Raw genomic sequence first — 14,494 nt, 5'->3', positions numbered from 1 at the left:
ATCTTTGTTTCCGGTTATCCGCCGGAAGTAAAAATACACTTCCACCGGAAGTATTATTATTTCTAAAATTTGGATTTAATATTATTACTTATACTGGTTATATACTGGTTATAATTTTTGGAGTAATGCAAAAAAAGATTTCAAAGTTGGTCATTCAAAATAATTATTGCTAAAGTAATCACAAGGGGGTGGTAGACAGTAGCATTTGAATTTATGAGCCAGCAAGCGCAATAAAGCAACACTCAGCGGAAAATCAAGATGGCGGACGAAAAGCCACGATTTTACACTTTGAGAAAACACAAGAAAAAATCCATTGTATTTGCAGCTTTTGGTTTGTGGCTGGTGAAATATGGAGTTAATAGGTTTAGGTACGTACGCGTTTGATTGTATTTTTATATTTCTATTGCTGTTATTGAGGTACATTGTACTTTTGTGCAAATTGCCATATTTCATATATGCGAGCTCACCAATACGTTGTTTTGTAGGGAATATTTGACAAGGAGAGAATTTTGTCAGGAAGCAAAGGTAGGTTTTGCATTCCTGAACTTATTAACTATCCCTATTTAATGCATATCCTTTAAGTTTACAGTAATAAATGCTTGTTTTTGTCAGGTGTATGCAGAAGAAACGACGCCTGCATTAAAGAAACCGAGACGGTTTATGTTGTTGTTCAATGCAACGGCTGGGAAAGGGTGAGTTAGAAGTGGCTGAAAATGAAAGGACATTATCATGTAACTTCATCATCATGTTTCATCATCATTATCATGTATCCCCATTATGTATCATGACCATGTATCATCATCATGTATCATCATCATGTATCATCATCATGTATCATCATCATGTATTATCATCATGTATCATCATCATGTATCATCATCATGTATCATCATCATGTATCATCATCATGTGTCATCATCATGTATTATCATCATGTATCATCATCATGTATCATCATCATGTATCATCATCATGTATCATCATCATGTATCATTATCATGTGTCATCATCATGTATCATCATCATGTATCATCATCATGTATCATCATCATGTATCATGACCATGTATCATCATGTATCATCATCATGTATCATCATCATGTATCATCATCATGTGTCATTATCATGTATCATCATCATGTATCATCATCATGTATCATCATCATGTGTCATCATCATCATGTATCACCATCATGTATCATCATCATGTATCATCATCATGTATCATCATCATGTATCATCATCATGTATCATCATCATGTATCATCATCATTTATCATCATCATGTATCATCATCATTTATCATCATCATGTATCATCATCATATATCATTATCATGTATTATCATCATGTATCATTTTCATAGTCATCATCATCATCATGTATCGATATCATCATCATCATGTATCGATATCATCATCATCAGGTCATCAACATCATTAGCAACAATGACAATGGCAGTAAATAATAACTACACTAGACACATCACCTGCATTATATTCGAGTTTTCCTTTATGCTATAGGCTTGGATATTTTTCAGAGTCTGCCCTTTAGATATATAATATTATATATCAGATTTACCCTTTGAATCTTCTTGCACAGTGAGGCAGAAAAGCTTTTTCAGAGAAATGCAGAGCCACTCTTTCATCTTGCTGGATTAGACGTAACGATCATCAAGGTAACAGAACACCTCCTCCCAATTCCTATAGCTTATCTTATTTTCTATGGATATATTGTCCTTATAGATTTCATACGCTATTCTCTGTCTTATCACCGTCATTATCTTAGACTGATTATGAAGGTCAAATCAAGACACTGATGCAGTATTTGGATCCAAGTATTGATGGGATTATCGTTGCAGGAGGAGATGGTACATTGCTTGAAGTGAGTAATGAGAAAAATGTTATAATTGGGTACCCTGTGGAAATTAGACCACAGGCAAGCCAGCACACAAAATATTTTGTCATATTGCACTTTATAACTCTTAATATACCACCATATAGCTGTTTGCTTTATTATTTTTCTTTAAAGGTAGTCACAGGATTACTGAGAAGACCAGATCAGGTATACATTTATTGAAAGAAAAATTTGATTTATGTATTTATAAAATTAATTTAATTCTTAATTAATTGGATTGTATTATTAATTTTTTGACATTTATTTATTTCAAGGAACAGCTTTCCAAAATTCCATTTGGGGTAATCCCAATTGGTACCAAAAACACATTTTATAAAAAGATCTTTGGCAACAGTGAACTAGCCCAAGCAAAGTACGTTGTTTAGCTTTCTTTATAGAAAATCATTTGAAATATAGTATATTTTTATGGGTCCATTATTATGTACCTTGAGAATAAATTTTGTTGGTTCTACTGATTATGTATAAACACAGGAAACCCCTATTAACTGCTTTGCTGTCTTGTGTCGTAGGGAGATTGGTCAAGCTGCTATGGCTATAGTCAAAGGCAACACTCATTCTATTGATGTTATGGAAATTAAGGTATAAGTGACATTAATTGACTTTATTTGTCAAACTAGGTATTGTCTACCCTCTAGATCTGTGTACCCCCCTCCCCCCTACCCCCTCCCCTCCAACACACACACACAATTAATGGCCCTACCCACTGCGGGGAGGGGAGAGGGGAGAGGAGATAAAACAATGACGGACATGTTTGATATGACAATATCCTAAACCAGCTTTTGCAATTCTCTTGTTCCAGGGAGAGGGAGGAAGACCTACCTATGCATTAAGTGGATTACAGTGGGGAGCATTCCAGGATGCTGCTGAAAGCTACGACAAGTAAGACATCATGAAAAGCAATACATCATTGTATTATTTGGGAAACAAAATATTTCTGTCAACTTATTCTCCTTTTTATGCTTCATCCTTACTGAAGTGTCATAACTGAAAAACATAGCACAACGAAAATGCCACAGTTAAAGTGAAATGCTTAAAGTACAGGCTGATGCAACAAGCAAAATACAGTGCATCAATCTTGGCTATGTATTTTTCACCATCATTTAAGATACTCTAGTTCTTAGTCTCAATACAAAACCATTTGTCATTCTCTCTCAACTGCATTTTCAAGGAAACATTAAAATGGAGTTGATTGATTTCAGATATTGGATTACTGGTCCATTCAGAAAGAAGATGGCATATATTGCTGCTACATTCAAAGTAAGCAATTTGTTTATATCGTTAGTATATACAAGTATATGTCTAGGGCTTAAAATAATGTTTGTACATCGGACAATGTCTGCCCAGAATTGAAACTTGTCTGGCCAAATCTTTGACTTGCTGGTCATTTTGATCACGAGTAATGTTGAGCTAGGAATTAGATGTGACTGAACTAAAACTAATTTGGCCTGCATCATGACCAGTGACTGGCGAGCCGTTATTTTAAGCCCTGATACCACATCCATTTAAGGACGTAAATGACCAATAATGTCGTTTGATTGTACATGTATAAGCATCTTACATTCAAAGGGAAGAGTAAATTATTTCAGGGGCTGTAAAGTGGCCAACTTCTTTGCTTCAAAATTACGGATGTTTTAAAATTGATACCTTTGGCAGTAATAAAATGAATAACCTTCCCTGTTACCTCCCCTGTAAGTAATGTGGCAGGGGTGGGGTCGGGGTAAATTTTTGCCCAATGAAGTACTGTTATATAATTTATGTTTTATACCCTTCCTTCCCATCCCTTGCAAATTCAAGCCCCTCTCATGCCACACTTCATGGAGGAGGTATGGATATATCTAGATCTATACAGTAATGAGTAGTATGATTTGTTCATCCAACTGGTGCAATTTTTCTATTATTTCTTCCAGAATTGGCCACCTACCCATCAAGCACTCTTATCATACCCCACTAAGTTTACCCCTAATAACACAACTCTACCTGCGAGCTCTACAAGCAAGACTGGTGGTCTGATAACCTCACCCCTTACTGCACGCACCATGGCAAGTGTATTAGATGCTCAGGGTGAAATAAATGACGGCAGTGGAAGTGGTTATTGCACCTTAGACGGATGGGTTCACAACCCATTGGAAACTCTTGGAATGTCAATACACTTAATAAAAAATATTCAGGTATTTTGAAAAAGGTTATCAATATTTATATGTTTAGGGACTGCAGATAGGGAGGGGCTGTGTCAAGTGTTCCAGTAAAGATCCATGGGTTGAGAACTCTTTTTATATTGAAGTTGTTCATCCATGTGACTTTACCCCCTTGGTATTCTTGGGGTGCACCCATATGACTCAAGATCCCTTAAGATATAAATAACGGAAATGATGAAATCATAGCCGCCATCTTGGTTGATTCAACAAGAGAAGCAAATGAGGAATGCTTTGTTATCGTCAACCAACATGGCGGCTATGAAGTAACATGCACCCCAAAAATTTTGTGAATAATATGATACTGAAATGGGGTGTTAACCCGGAGTTAATGGGCAATGATTTACAAAATTTAACAAATACCAAGTGTCGCATCACATACATTTTCATACACATACATGTTCTTTCTCTGACTCCTCCTACCTCTTGGAATTTTCAAATTCCTCTGTTGGGGGGAGGGGGAGGGGATTTGGATAATTTCAGGAACTACACATACTAAACTATTCCTTTGCCTTGTCCAGGGTAAACCAGCTCTCAATGTAAGAGTATGGCCTCCAGTCTTACCAAAAATGGATTTCATAAAGATGGGGTATGAAAAAAAAAGTGAATTACAAATTATTTTTGAAATAATTTAATAGCCAATGAATAATTTTTGGTGCAGAGCAGAGTGGGTTGAGATAATAGTGTGATGGTCTTATGCACCTTTTGTCATGATGAAGGATGATGATGTTGAGGTATATCCTTTAAATATTTTTAGCTGGAAAATGGATAAAAATAGTCAAGAATCTGATGGAGAATCAGGTACAGTATTAATTGTCATGATTTATTTTTATGATAAACTGATTTATTTTTATGGTAACCTGTATTTTTCATTTACTGTAAATCCTTTTGTTTCAGAAACCTTTAAATGCCTTGAAGTACAAGAACTTAAACTAGAACCCAAAGACGAGGAAGTAAGTCTCAAAGAAAATATAGGAAAATGTTTGATAGGTGAAATAACTCCAGTATCTTCCAATTTTAGGGTTCATGGTTTAATATTGATGGAGAACCTTTTGATGCTCGACCTGTACATATCACACTTCACCCAGACAAGTTGAAGGTCTTTTGTGGCAAAGATTAGGTGGATATCAGCCATACACTGGACACCGATCAACACAAAACAAGAGAGATACGAAATACGAGAAACTTGAGTTTAAGAAATAAAAAATTCAATTTTTTATTCAGTTTTCAATTGATTTTGTTTTTCAGGTATAAATTATTGCATTCTAAGATACAAATATCTTTTTTTTTTTTCAATCTGTAAAAATTATTTTAAGAAGCATACCAGAACTCTTGAAGGTTGGGCTGGAGTTTTAAAAAATGATGTAAAAACAGTTATGAATCCTGGAGGGCAATTCTTAAACCATTTTTTTTTCATAATTTTTTGGCAGGTAATTAAAATATTACAAATGCCTGCCTTCAATAAATATTTTTACCAGTTAATTTATAGTTCGTCAGAAAGTTTTGGACCCCTCTTTTTCTTCTTCTTCTTTTCCTTTTTCTTTTGTTGTGGAGTGTGACCTTTTCCTTCTGCTTTCTGCTTAGCAAATTCCTATTAATCAAATATTGATAGCTAGTATGAAAGTCAGGGCATAGATAGCTCACTGATTGAGTGGGAATATAGTTTGTGGATGGAGGAAAATCAGAGAACCCAGAAAAAAACCTTGAATGAAGGGAGAGATCTAATACCAGCCTTGATTTCTCATCCAAGAATTGTAAAAACAATGTAGGGGAAATGTAGTTTGTATGGTAGTAAAATGCTTGCCTCTCTGCTCACCTTTGTGGTTCAGGGTTTGATTCCCTGTCTCCAATGTAAGCTCAGTTAATTGGTTCTCTTTCTAACTCTGATGGCTTTTCTGGTTTTTCCTCCCTCCTCTCAAACCAACCCTAATTAATTCAAACTAGTTAAAGCTGTGTTATGGATGGGGTCATACATGGACTGTATAGCAGCTGGTGCTGTCACATTGCTTTTAGTACGACCCCATTGAGCTACGCCACTGCTCTATATGTGGTGGTGATAAGCAATAAACTTAGTTTTTTTTGCACTCACTTTTTCCAGCATTGTTGATTCTTTGTAAGGGTTGATGTAGTTCTCATCTTTAGGTATCAATTCAAGTTCCTGGGCAATCTAAAGTAGAAATACACAGCTTCGTTTGCATAATGTTTTATCAATGACATATTGAACAGAGACACCATGACATTTGAAACTGAATCTATAATGAAAGAAACTAATTAAAAATCATAAGAAGATGATCAATTCAAAGTCTATAGTCGTAGTAGATTCTTACTAGATCAAGAAGTTGATGTCCTGTTTTGTCATATACTTCTGAAGCATTACAAATACTGATGCACCACTTCATGATCAACTGGTTTTCTTTCGACTTGCTGTAAATCTAAACAAGAAAGAATTGAAGCATCAGATTTGAAAACATCATGGTATTCATGATGATAATACACGATGGAGCTTGTGATAATGCATAATGATAATGTACAATAATAATGAAACATGATATAGTGATAATGCATGATGATAATAATGTATGATGATAACGATACATGATTATGATGATACGTTATGATGATATTATGATGATACATGATGATGATGATACCTGATGATACATGATGATGATACATGATGATACATGGTGATGATACATGATGATGATACATGATGATACATGATGATACATGGTGATGATACATGATGATGATACATGATGATGATAACAAACCTGGTGGGTGATATCAGGTAGCCTCAGCAGAATATCTCCAAAGAAAGCTGTATTTTCTAACACATGAGCCAAAGCTGGAATAAAAGTGGTAATATTACAGTCATCTAATTATTTTTATTGTCTAATAATAAAGATATTTTTAGATATTTGTACCTTCTTGTATTTTCTTGTCTGTCGGGAATGGATCTCCTGGAGTATAACCACTTTCAATCAATGCTGTCTTAGAATCTTTCAATACCTGGAAAATGCAATCAAATAAAGGTAAAAAACTGAATGAATTAATGAACAAATGGACAAGTGGATATATGATTAAGTAGATCAAAGGCAATTCAATAAATAAAGTGATTTATTAAATGGATAGCGAAAGATTAATTAACAGATTTAGCAAAACCATCTTCAGAGAACAAATGAATTTACAAACCAATAATAGAGTGATTTTATAATTGCTTAATTGCATAATATATAGTGGTAGACATTAATTCCATTGTTTTCTATGAACCTTGCATTACATCATCAAGAGACTAGTACTACTGTGCACTCAGTACTGACCAACAGATATGCGTCAAGCAGGTAATATTATAAATTTAATTAAAATATCTGTCAACTAATTAATTAACTAATATTTTATTAACAACATGCACCAGCAAAAAAAAATGGCAGAAATTAATCAAGACTCAAGGAAAACTAATATAAATAATATAAATAATTTTAAAATTAATATTTACCATGAACATTTTTTCCAGGACTTTGTCCGTCATTTCATATTGTTTTGCATATCCTTTGACTTCCAACTGCATGGATTTGGAAGCAGCGACTTGATAACCTCTTTTAACTTTAAATCCCCTGCGATCTGGAAAACAACAGAAAATAATTTTCAGACATAAAAATGTAATAAAAGAATCACAGACATTTTTTGTCTAATCTTTGAATTCCTTCGAAACTATGTTGCATCAATTCGTAAGCTTTTTAAATGATGTTAATGGTGTTGGTTGATGAAACTAAAGTTTTAAAAAAACTCAAGTATATAGTTGGAATACAAAAAAAAATTTCTTGAAGTTAAGCTAACATGTAGTCTTTAGAGAAATATCAATACTTGAAAAACACTATTAGTAGCAAAATTGTATTATTTCTCAAGTATTTCGGAATCATTCAATTCAGTAATATTAAAATAAACAAATATATAAGATGAATAAATCAAGACATTTTGAACGTGTAATATTAGCCCTCAAATAAAGTTTTTACTCACAAGTTTCTAGTTGCAATCTAGCTTGATTTTCGCGTAGTAATCTTTGTTCTTCTCTAAGTTCATCTTCTATCTTGTCTATCTTCTCATTAGCATGGCTTATGGAGAATAGGAATATTATGAGATATTTTTGAAGGATTTGATTCATTTTGAGTTGTTTTTCGGTCTTCTTTCTTGATCGTCTCGTTTGTTATTACTTTTTGTCGAATACTAAAGGAGCACGTGGAATTTACACAGGGAGCCCAACATATGAGATTTCAATAAACACAGGGATCCCAAAACAGATTGCTCTACTTTAGGCAAGAACTCAATGAGGTAGATTAGAGGCATGGGAATCGAGGGTGCTGTAGCGTTAATGCACTCTCCTCTCTTCTGGGGTCATGGGTTCCCTGACTAAAGAATTTGTTAGGTCATTCCCTTGATTCAAGGGCTTTACTCCAGGTTCTTCAGGGATGGAAAATGTCTCATTTCATTTTGTAATCCCTCCCATCCAGTTGAAAATATCCCATTTTTTGATGGTGCACTCAGGTTTACTCCCAAGTTAGACTCCAGAGGGACTTCTGATCCAGTGCGCTTTGCATCTAGTTTAAGTGTTGTCGCGCGCGCTGAGCACTAAAATCAGATGTGAAGGAGATTAGAATTAATTTCAAGGGATTAACAAATTCCACTGTTTCACCATGGAATTTCCAGTCAAATTAAGTAAGAATATATATATTCATTGCATACTGAGTAGATTTTGTACAACAGTGAATAACATGCTTTTAATTATTCACATGTTTATTTGTTTCATGTATATATAAAGTATAATGCATAATGTCCTTGATAACCAGCCTTGTCTTTTAATTTAATCCTGTATGATTTAAATTCTAGCCGATTCACTTGAGTAAAATAAAGCTGTGGAATGCAGCATTGAGATTACTTTGAACTTCCCATCATTCTAGGTTGTCATATATACATACAATGAGACTATTATTATTTAGTGTCAGAGGGTTACTATATCATCCAGCAAGTAGTGTCTCCAGTGAACAAATTTATGAGACATAGGGACACAGAATCTAAGGCTGCATTCACTATGTATGCCAGGGGAGGGGGAGACAGGTGATATTGTTTTATTATATCTAAAGTTTTGGGCTCCCTCCCCTCAGTTTCTGAAAAAAATGAGGCAAAAAAAAGAAGAAGAAGAAGAAGAAGAAAAGAGATCTACCCATTAAATTTTTCTCTGGCATACATGATGAATGCAGTCTAATCCCATAGAGAGCAGCAGAGTATGTAACAAGGGTATCTTTATTTTACTTACAAGAAAAATTTTTCACTTCACTAAACTATATATTGCATTAAAATCTCTTTTTTCCTCTCTTATTTCCAGTAGGTGGCTTCTGCAGCTCAAATTTAGTACCAAATGCACTAGCAGATGTTGCAGGAGTACCAAACGATGACCCAAGACTGGTATTTGTTGGTGTTCCAAAGCCAAAACCTGTGTTTGGTTTAGAAACTTGTGTCCCTGCGCCAAATCCTGTTGATGTGCCAACTGCGTGTGTCCCAAAGCCTTTGAATCCAAGACTTGAGCCTAACCCTGTAGAGGTACTGCCAAGACTTCCTCCTGTTCCAAATGATGATGTACCAGAACTTAAACCTGTTCCAAAAGAAGAGCCAAAACTTGACCCAATGGTGGTTCCTCCAGTGGTTCCAAACTTACTTGTTGTAGGTAGATTCACACTAGAATTTGATGTGTTCCTTGAGGCTGAGATTTGAATGGAATAAGAAATCAGGCAGGTTTTTTTTCCTAGTGAAAATTTATACATTGAAGTCCTGTTATCTCAATCCCTGGGTATTTCAAACTTAAAGCTGCATCCCATGGATTTGTGTCAGTATACAATTTTATCATAGATAACTTAAAAACTTCATTATTTTGAACAATTTTTCCTCGTCCAACAAGGTTTCCAACCATGTGCTCTTTAATCAACATGAATACTTGAGCAGGAGCATTGATAAGGATGAAACTTGTACAAAGAATCATTCCCTTTAGGATAGGTCAAGAGGTTGTTTTAGAGTACTGATCTTGATTTAACAGATCAAAAACAGTTTTCCGTGTTTGATACTCTGATCAAGGCACGCGGGATGTTGGAAGAACACGAGAGGAGCGTAGGAAACCACGACGCGTAGCGGAGTGGTTTCCAGCTTCTCGAGTGTTATCCCAACATCCCAAGTGTTTTGATCAGAGTATCAAACACAGAAAACTGTTTTTGATTTGTTTTATAAAATAACAAACGCGTGAAAAAATCGAAAAAAAGCAAAGTCTAAGTAAATTCTCCCTACGTGCCATCTTATTCAAACTGACCAATGAGCGCGCACGATAGATTAAAAATGACGATAGCGTGTTTTGATACTCTCATCAAACATGGTTTTCGACCAATCATAGCGCGCGTAGTATCCCAATTATTTTATAAATAAATGTAAAGGTTTGAATGTGATAAAGCATTGGAAACAATCTTGTCCAACACATTCAGATCTGAAACATAATGAAACAATAACTAGCACACTTACTACTGTTTGAAATACTGTTGAATGGAGATGGCCCAATAGGTACAGAAACATCTAGAAGAAAAATCAAATTCATGAAATAGAACCCATACAAAGAGAATGAGTGAGAGAGAGAGAGAAAAGAGAGAGAGGAAGAGCTTTGTTGTAGCACTGGGAAATGGGACATCCACAAAGAGCAAAGAGATTTTTTAAAATGAAAATGGTATGTTTGTGTATTGGTAAGCAAGACAACAACTTACTTGGTCTTGCATTGATTCTTCTTCTTGTGAAGACATCAGTAGAGTCTTTAAAGTATGCTTTGCGATAGTTAAGATAATGCTCTTTTTGAAGCTGTTGAAGGACAAGAAAAGGATAAGTTCAGACCTTTCAAAATTCAGATTCCTTTTCAAATTATTTTTATTTATAAGTTTCTTGGAGAAAATTAAAGCAAATCATTAGCATCACAGTTTTGATTTGATTTATTAGTCCACATTATGCTTGATTAATACAGTACAGTTATTACATAACTGTTTAAATCAGGGCACAAAATCAACTTTTAAATCCACTAGCAAAACCTTGCTAGTAAGTTTTGTTCTCATTAGCAAAAATTTCAAAGTCACTAGTGATCAGACGCAGTGAATAACAAGCTTTACTTGACGCCAGTTCTAAAATTCTCAGTCCTTCAATTTCTGGACTGTGTTCATACTTGCAAAACTTACATGTAGCTAAATATAAAATTTCACCTGCATTTTGCCAGTTTGCGAGCGTTGATTTCATGCCCTGTAAATATTGATTTGAGTTTTGTATGAGTATAGTCAATAGAATGTACCTTGACAGCTTCATGGATGCTGTGTAGCTGAGCTGCTAGAGCAATGAATGTTTCATGTACTTTATGCATAACATTAGACAAATCTGGGATGAAATATATGTTTAATGTTAGAGCATATTGACTAATAATAACAATAACTGGCTGTCAGATGGATGATGCTAAAGATAATCCTTTATGTTCTTGATCGCAGTTTGTTTTCAACATCAACATATGGATCATACAGCATATTAATAACATAAAAATTAGTATCATACAGCATATTATCTTCAAAGTATTCATCATAATGTATTATCATGTATCATCATCATGTATCATCATCATCATGTATCATCATCATCATGTATCATCATCATCATGTATCATCATCATGTATCATCATGTATCATCATCATGTATAATCATCATGTATCATCATCATGTATCATCATCGTGTATCATCATCGTGTATCATCATCATGTATCATCATGTATCATCATCATGTATTATCATCATGCATCATCATCATGTATCATCATCATGTATCATCATGTATCATTATCATCATGTATTATTATCATTAAGTATCATCATTATATATCATTAAATTACCAATACCTTGAGGAGTGAGTGTTTGCCCTTGTGAAAGGGTTGCCAAGTGACTTTCCATGATCTCAATTTGTTTTCTATAGACCTGCATACGTTCTTCAAAGCTTTCTACAAGCCTCTGAAAGTATTCCTGTGGTGCTGTGTTTTCATGCTGTAATGCTGGAGGAATTTCACTTGTGTGTTGAGCTATCTCTGCATTCTTCAGCTCCTAAAAAAGCAACACAATACATGACTTTTTAACATCATATTCAGAAAACACTTGCATAAATTATTTTAGTAACACCCAGCATGTTTATGTTTGGATCACAGTAACATACCTGAGCAACATCCATTTTAAGGTTTTCTACGGCACATGCATCCCTCTGTATGCTATTAGATACTACAGCCAGTGACTACCAAAGAAATGACAATTATTTAATTATCTATGATAATATATCTGGGTCTGAGGGTGTTCATAATATTTAGAGGAAGCAAATATTCATAGTACTATGACTACCTCTGGTACTGATTTGCCGTGTGGCAGCTTTACAACAGACCAATCCCGGCTATGCTTGAGTGTCCACCCGAGCAATGGGTAGTTTTAAAAAAATTAATTAATTAAAATTAAAATTAAATAATAATAAAAAGAAAAAAAAGAAAAGAAAAAAAAAAAAAGAAAGAAAAAAAGAAAGAAAAAAAAAGAGAAAAAAAGGGTACTTTTCTCAATAATATACAGAATGCAAACCCAACAAACTTGAAAGTCATGCCCTGACATAAGTACTTACCTGTCTTAAGGACATGGTTTCTTCCTGCACTTTTTGAATACTACTTGCAGAAAATCTAGATATCTCATCCCTGTGTTCTTTTTGTTGTTTAACATATTTTCTAAAGTGAAGAAAAGCAACAAAAATGCATGAAACAAAGTGCCAATAGTTGGCAACCTAGTCATCAGCAATGACAGCAGACCAGGGTCTTTTTCATAACTTTTTGTCTTACTAGCAGTACTTATGTAGAAATAGTTTACAAGTTGTACATTTTTTGAGAAAAATTATTAAAAGCAATGAGAAAGAATTTCATGGTTCATTCTGTTCTTTTTCATGGTTCATTCTGTTCTAGCTTTGGTTGTAATATAGATAATTTTACCTAATTTGGCTTTGTATCTTACTTCACTAGACAAAACAAAATACCTTCATGATTGACAGAAGTGGCACTTACTTGATTTCCTCAACTATCTTGACAAGTGGTTCAGGGACTTGATTATCTTTAAGATTCTGTATTTCACTGCAAATAATAACCAATGGTTGTTAAGCACCATGTTGAATATCAAAACTACGATTTTTGATTAGCACTATTATTGTTTGGCCAAAAAAAGTCCAATCTGTTAGCTACATGTAACTGTACTACTAACAAAGTTTCTTATGGTAGTGGGGCTACAAGCAGTTGTCTGATATCCTTTGCACACATTCCTTTGTTCTGTTCATTAGCACCTATTGTCTTAATATTCTTAAACTGTATGTACTACTATCAGAGTTTATGGTAGGGAGACAAGATATAAATAACACAATATGCAAAGAATTCTGGTAGTAGTAGTAAAATGCCATCACCATGCAAATGGCCTATTTTTTAAAAAACAACTTCTCTGATCATTAGGGCTTTGTCTAAAATAGGCCTGATAATCTAGACAAGCTACCTTTTATGGGGGAGGGGAGGGTGGAGAGTGGAGACGGGAGAGGGGAGAAGAGAGGTTACAGTCACAAAGGTCCGTTACAAACCTCTGTTTTCCAGCTATTCCAGTTGCAGTTCCAGACAGTGACACAGTAGAGCTTGTTCCAGTTCCCCCAAGTCCAGTAACACCAGTCGATACCAGCCCAGCAGTAGACTTTGGAGCATTTGCTGAAGCAAGGTTACCAAATAGCCCTCCTGTAGTACTAGTGGTATTAGTAGATCCAAAAGCACCTAGACCTTTACTCGGTGCACTGGTACTCGTCGTTGTCCCAAGTAAAGAAAAGCCGCCAGTTGTCTTGGGTTGAGATGAGCTAAACAAACTAGTCCCCGGGTTAACAGTTTGTAACCCACTTAATGATAAAACATTAGAAGTAGGAGCAGCAGATATTGCAGAAGACTGTCCAAAGCCAAAACCACCAGTCGAAGCAGCTGTAGAGGCTGCAGGCTGTCCAAACCCCGAGAACGTCGTTGGCTTTGCGGCTGATAAACCACCTAAAGACAGCCCGCCAGAAGCGGTCGTAGTTGTACCAAAACTGATGGAACCCACTGGAGTTGACGCTCCTAGAGTACCACCAAAGAGACCGCTAGTACTTGTGGCAGTACTTCTCTGTGGAGTAGCTGCAACACCACCGAAACTAAAGCCTGAAGTGGCACCAGTTTTACCGAACACTGCGGCCGCCATTTTGCTTCAAAAAAGTGTCCTTCGCCTCGATCATTTCTAACAGGGAT

The 14,494-nt window shown here is 35.1% G+C and overlaps 3 protein-coding genes across 3 annotated transcripts; 1 reads left to right on the top strand and 2 right to left on the bottom strand.

Moving 5' to 3' along the window:
• Positions 1-137: 137 nt before the first annotated feature.
• LOC116287364 (acylglycerol kinase, mitochondrial) lies at positions 138-5,332 on the top strand. Its single transcript, XM_031694038.2, has 15 exons — positions 138-368; positions 486-525; positions 613-692; positions 1,603-1,678; positions 1,789-1,884; positions 2,032-2,064; positions 2,172-2,269; positions 2,427-2,496; positions 2,717-2,796; positions 3,117-3,174; positions 3,825-4,085; positions 4,631-4,698; positions 4,867-4,910; positions 5,007-5,062; positions 5,131-5,332. Exons 1-15 carry the CDS (start codon positions 259-261, stop codon positions 5,227-5,229), a joined length of 1,269 nt encoding a protein of 422 aa, XP_031549898.1. The 5' UTR covers positions 138-258; the 3' UTR covers positions 5,230-5,332.
• LOC116287365 (coiled-coil domain-containing protein 134) lies at positions 5,301-8,323 on the bottom strand. Its single transcript, XM_031694039.2, has 7 exons — positions 8,130-8,323; positions 7,609-7,733; positions 7,037-7,121; positions 6,884-6,957; positions 6,437-6,541; positions 6,199-6,276; positions 5,301-5,700 (listed from the first exon to the last, which is right to left on the bottom strand). Exons 1-7 carry the CDS (start codon positions 8,272-8,274, stop codon positions 5,593-5,595), a joined length of 720 nt encoding a protein of 239 aa, XP_031549899.1. The 5' UTR covers positions 8,275-8,323; the 3' UTR covers positions 5,301-5,592.
• Positions 8,324-8,882: 559 nt separating this feature from the next.
• LOC116287336 (nucleoporin p58/p45) lies at positions 8,883-14,462 on the bottom strand. The gene is made up of 9 exons (XM_031694006.2): positions 13,813-14,462; positions 13,256-13,321; positions 12,826-12,925; positions 12,379-12,453; positions 12,071-12,269; positions 11,476-11,558; positions 10,907-10,997; positions 10,671-10,721; positions 8,883-9,867 (listed from the first exon to the last, which is right to left on the bottom strand). Exons 1-9 carry the CDS (start codon positions 14,445-14,447, stop codon positions 9,461-9,463), a joined length of 1,707 nt encoding a protein of 568 aa, XP_031549866.1. The 5' UTR covers positions 14,448-14,462; the 3' UTR covers positions 8,883-9,460.
• Positions 14,463-14,494: the final 32 nt, after the last annotated feature.

The sequence above is a fragment of the Actinia tenebrosa genome, unplaced genomic scaffold (genome assembly GCF_029948245.1).
Source record: "Actinia tenebrosa isolate PJP-AT-01 unplaced genomic scaffold, QUT_ActTen_1.0 PGA_scaffold6__47_contigs__length_16458017, whole genome shotgun sequence".
NCBI lineage: Eukaryota > Metazoa > Cnidaria > Anthozoa > Actiniaria > Actiniidae > Actinia > Actinia tenebrosa.
Note: the sequence above shows the minus strand (reverse complement) of the source record. Positions and strands in the feature narration are given on the sequence as shown.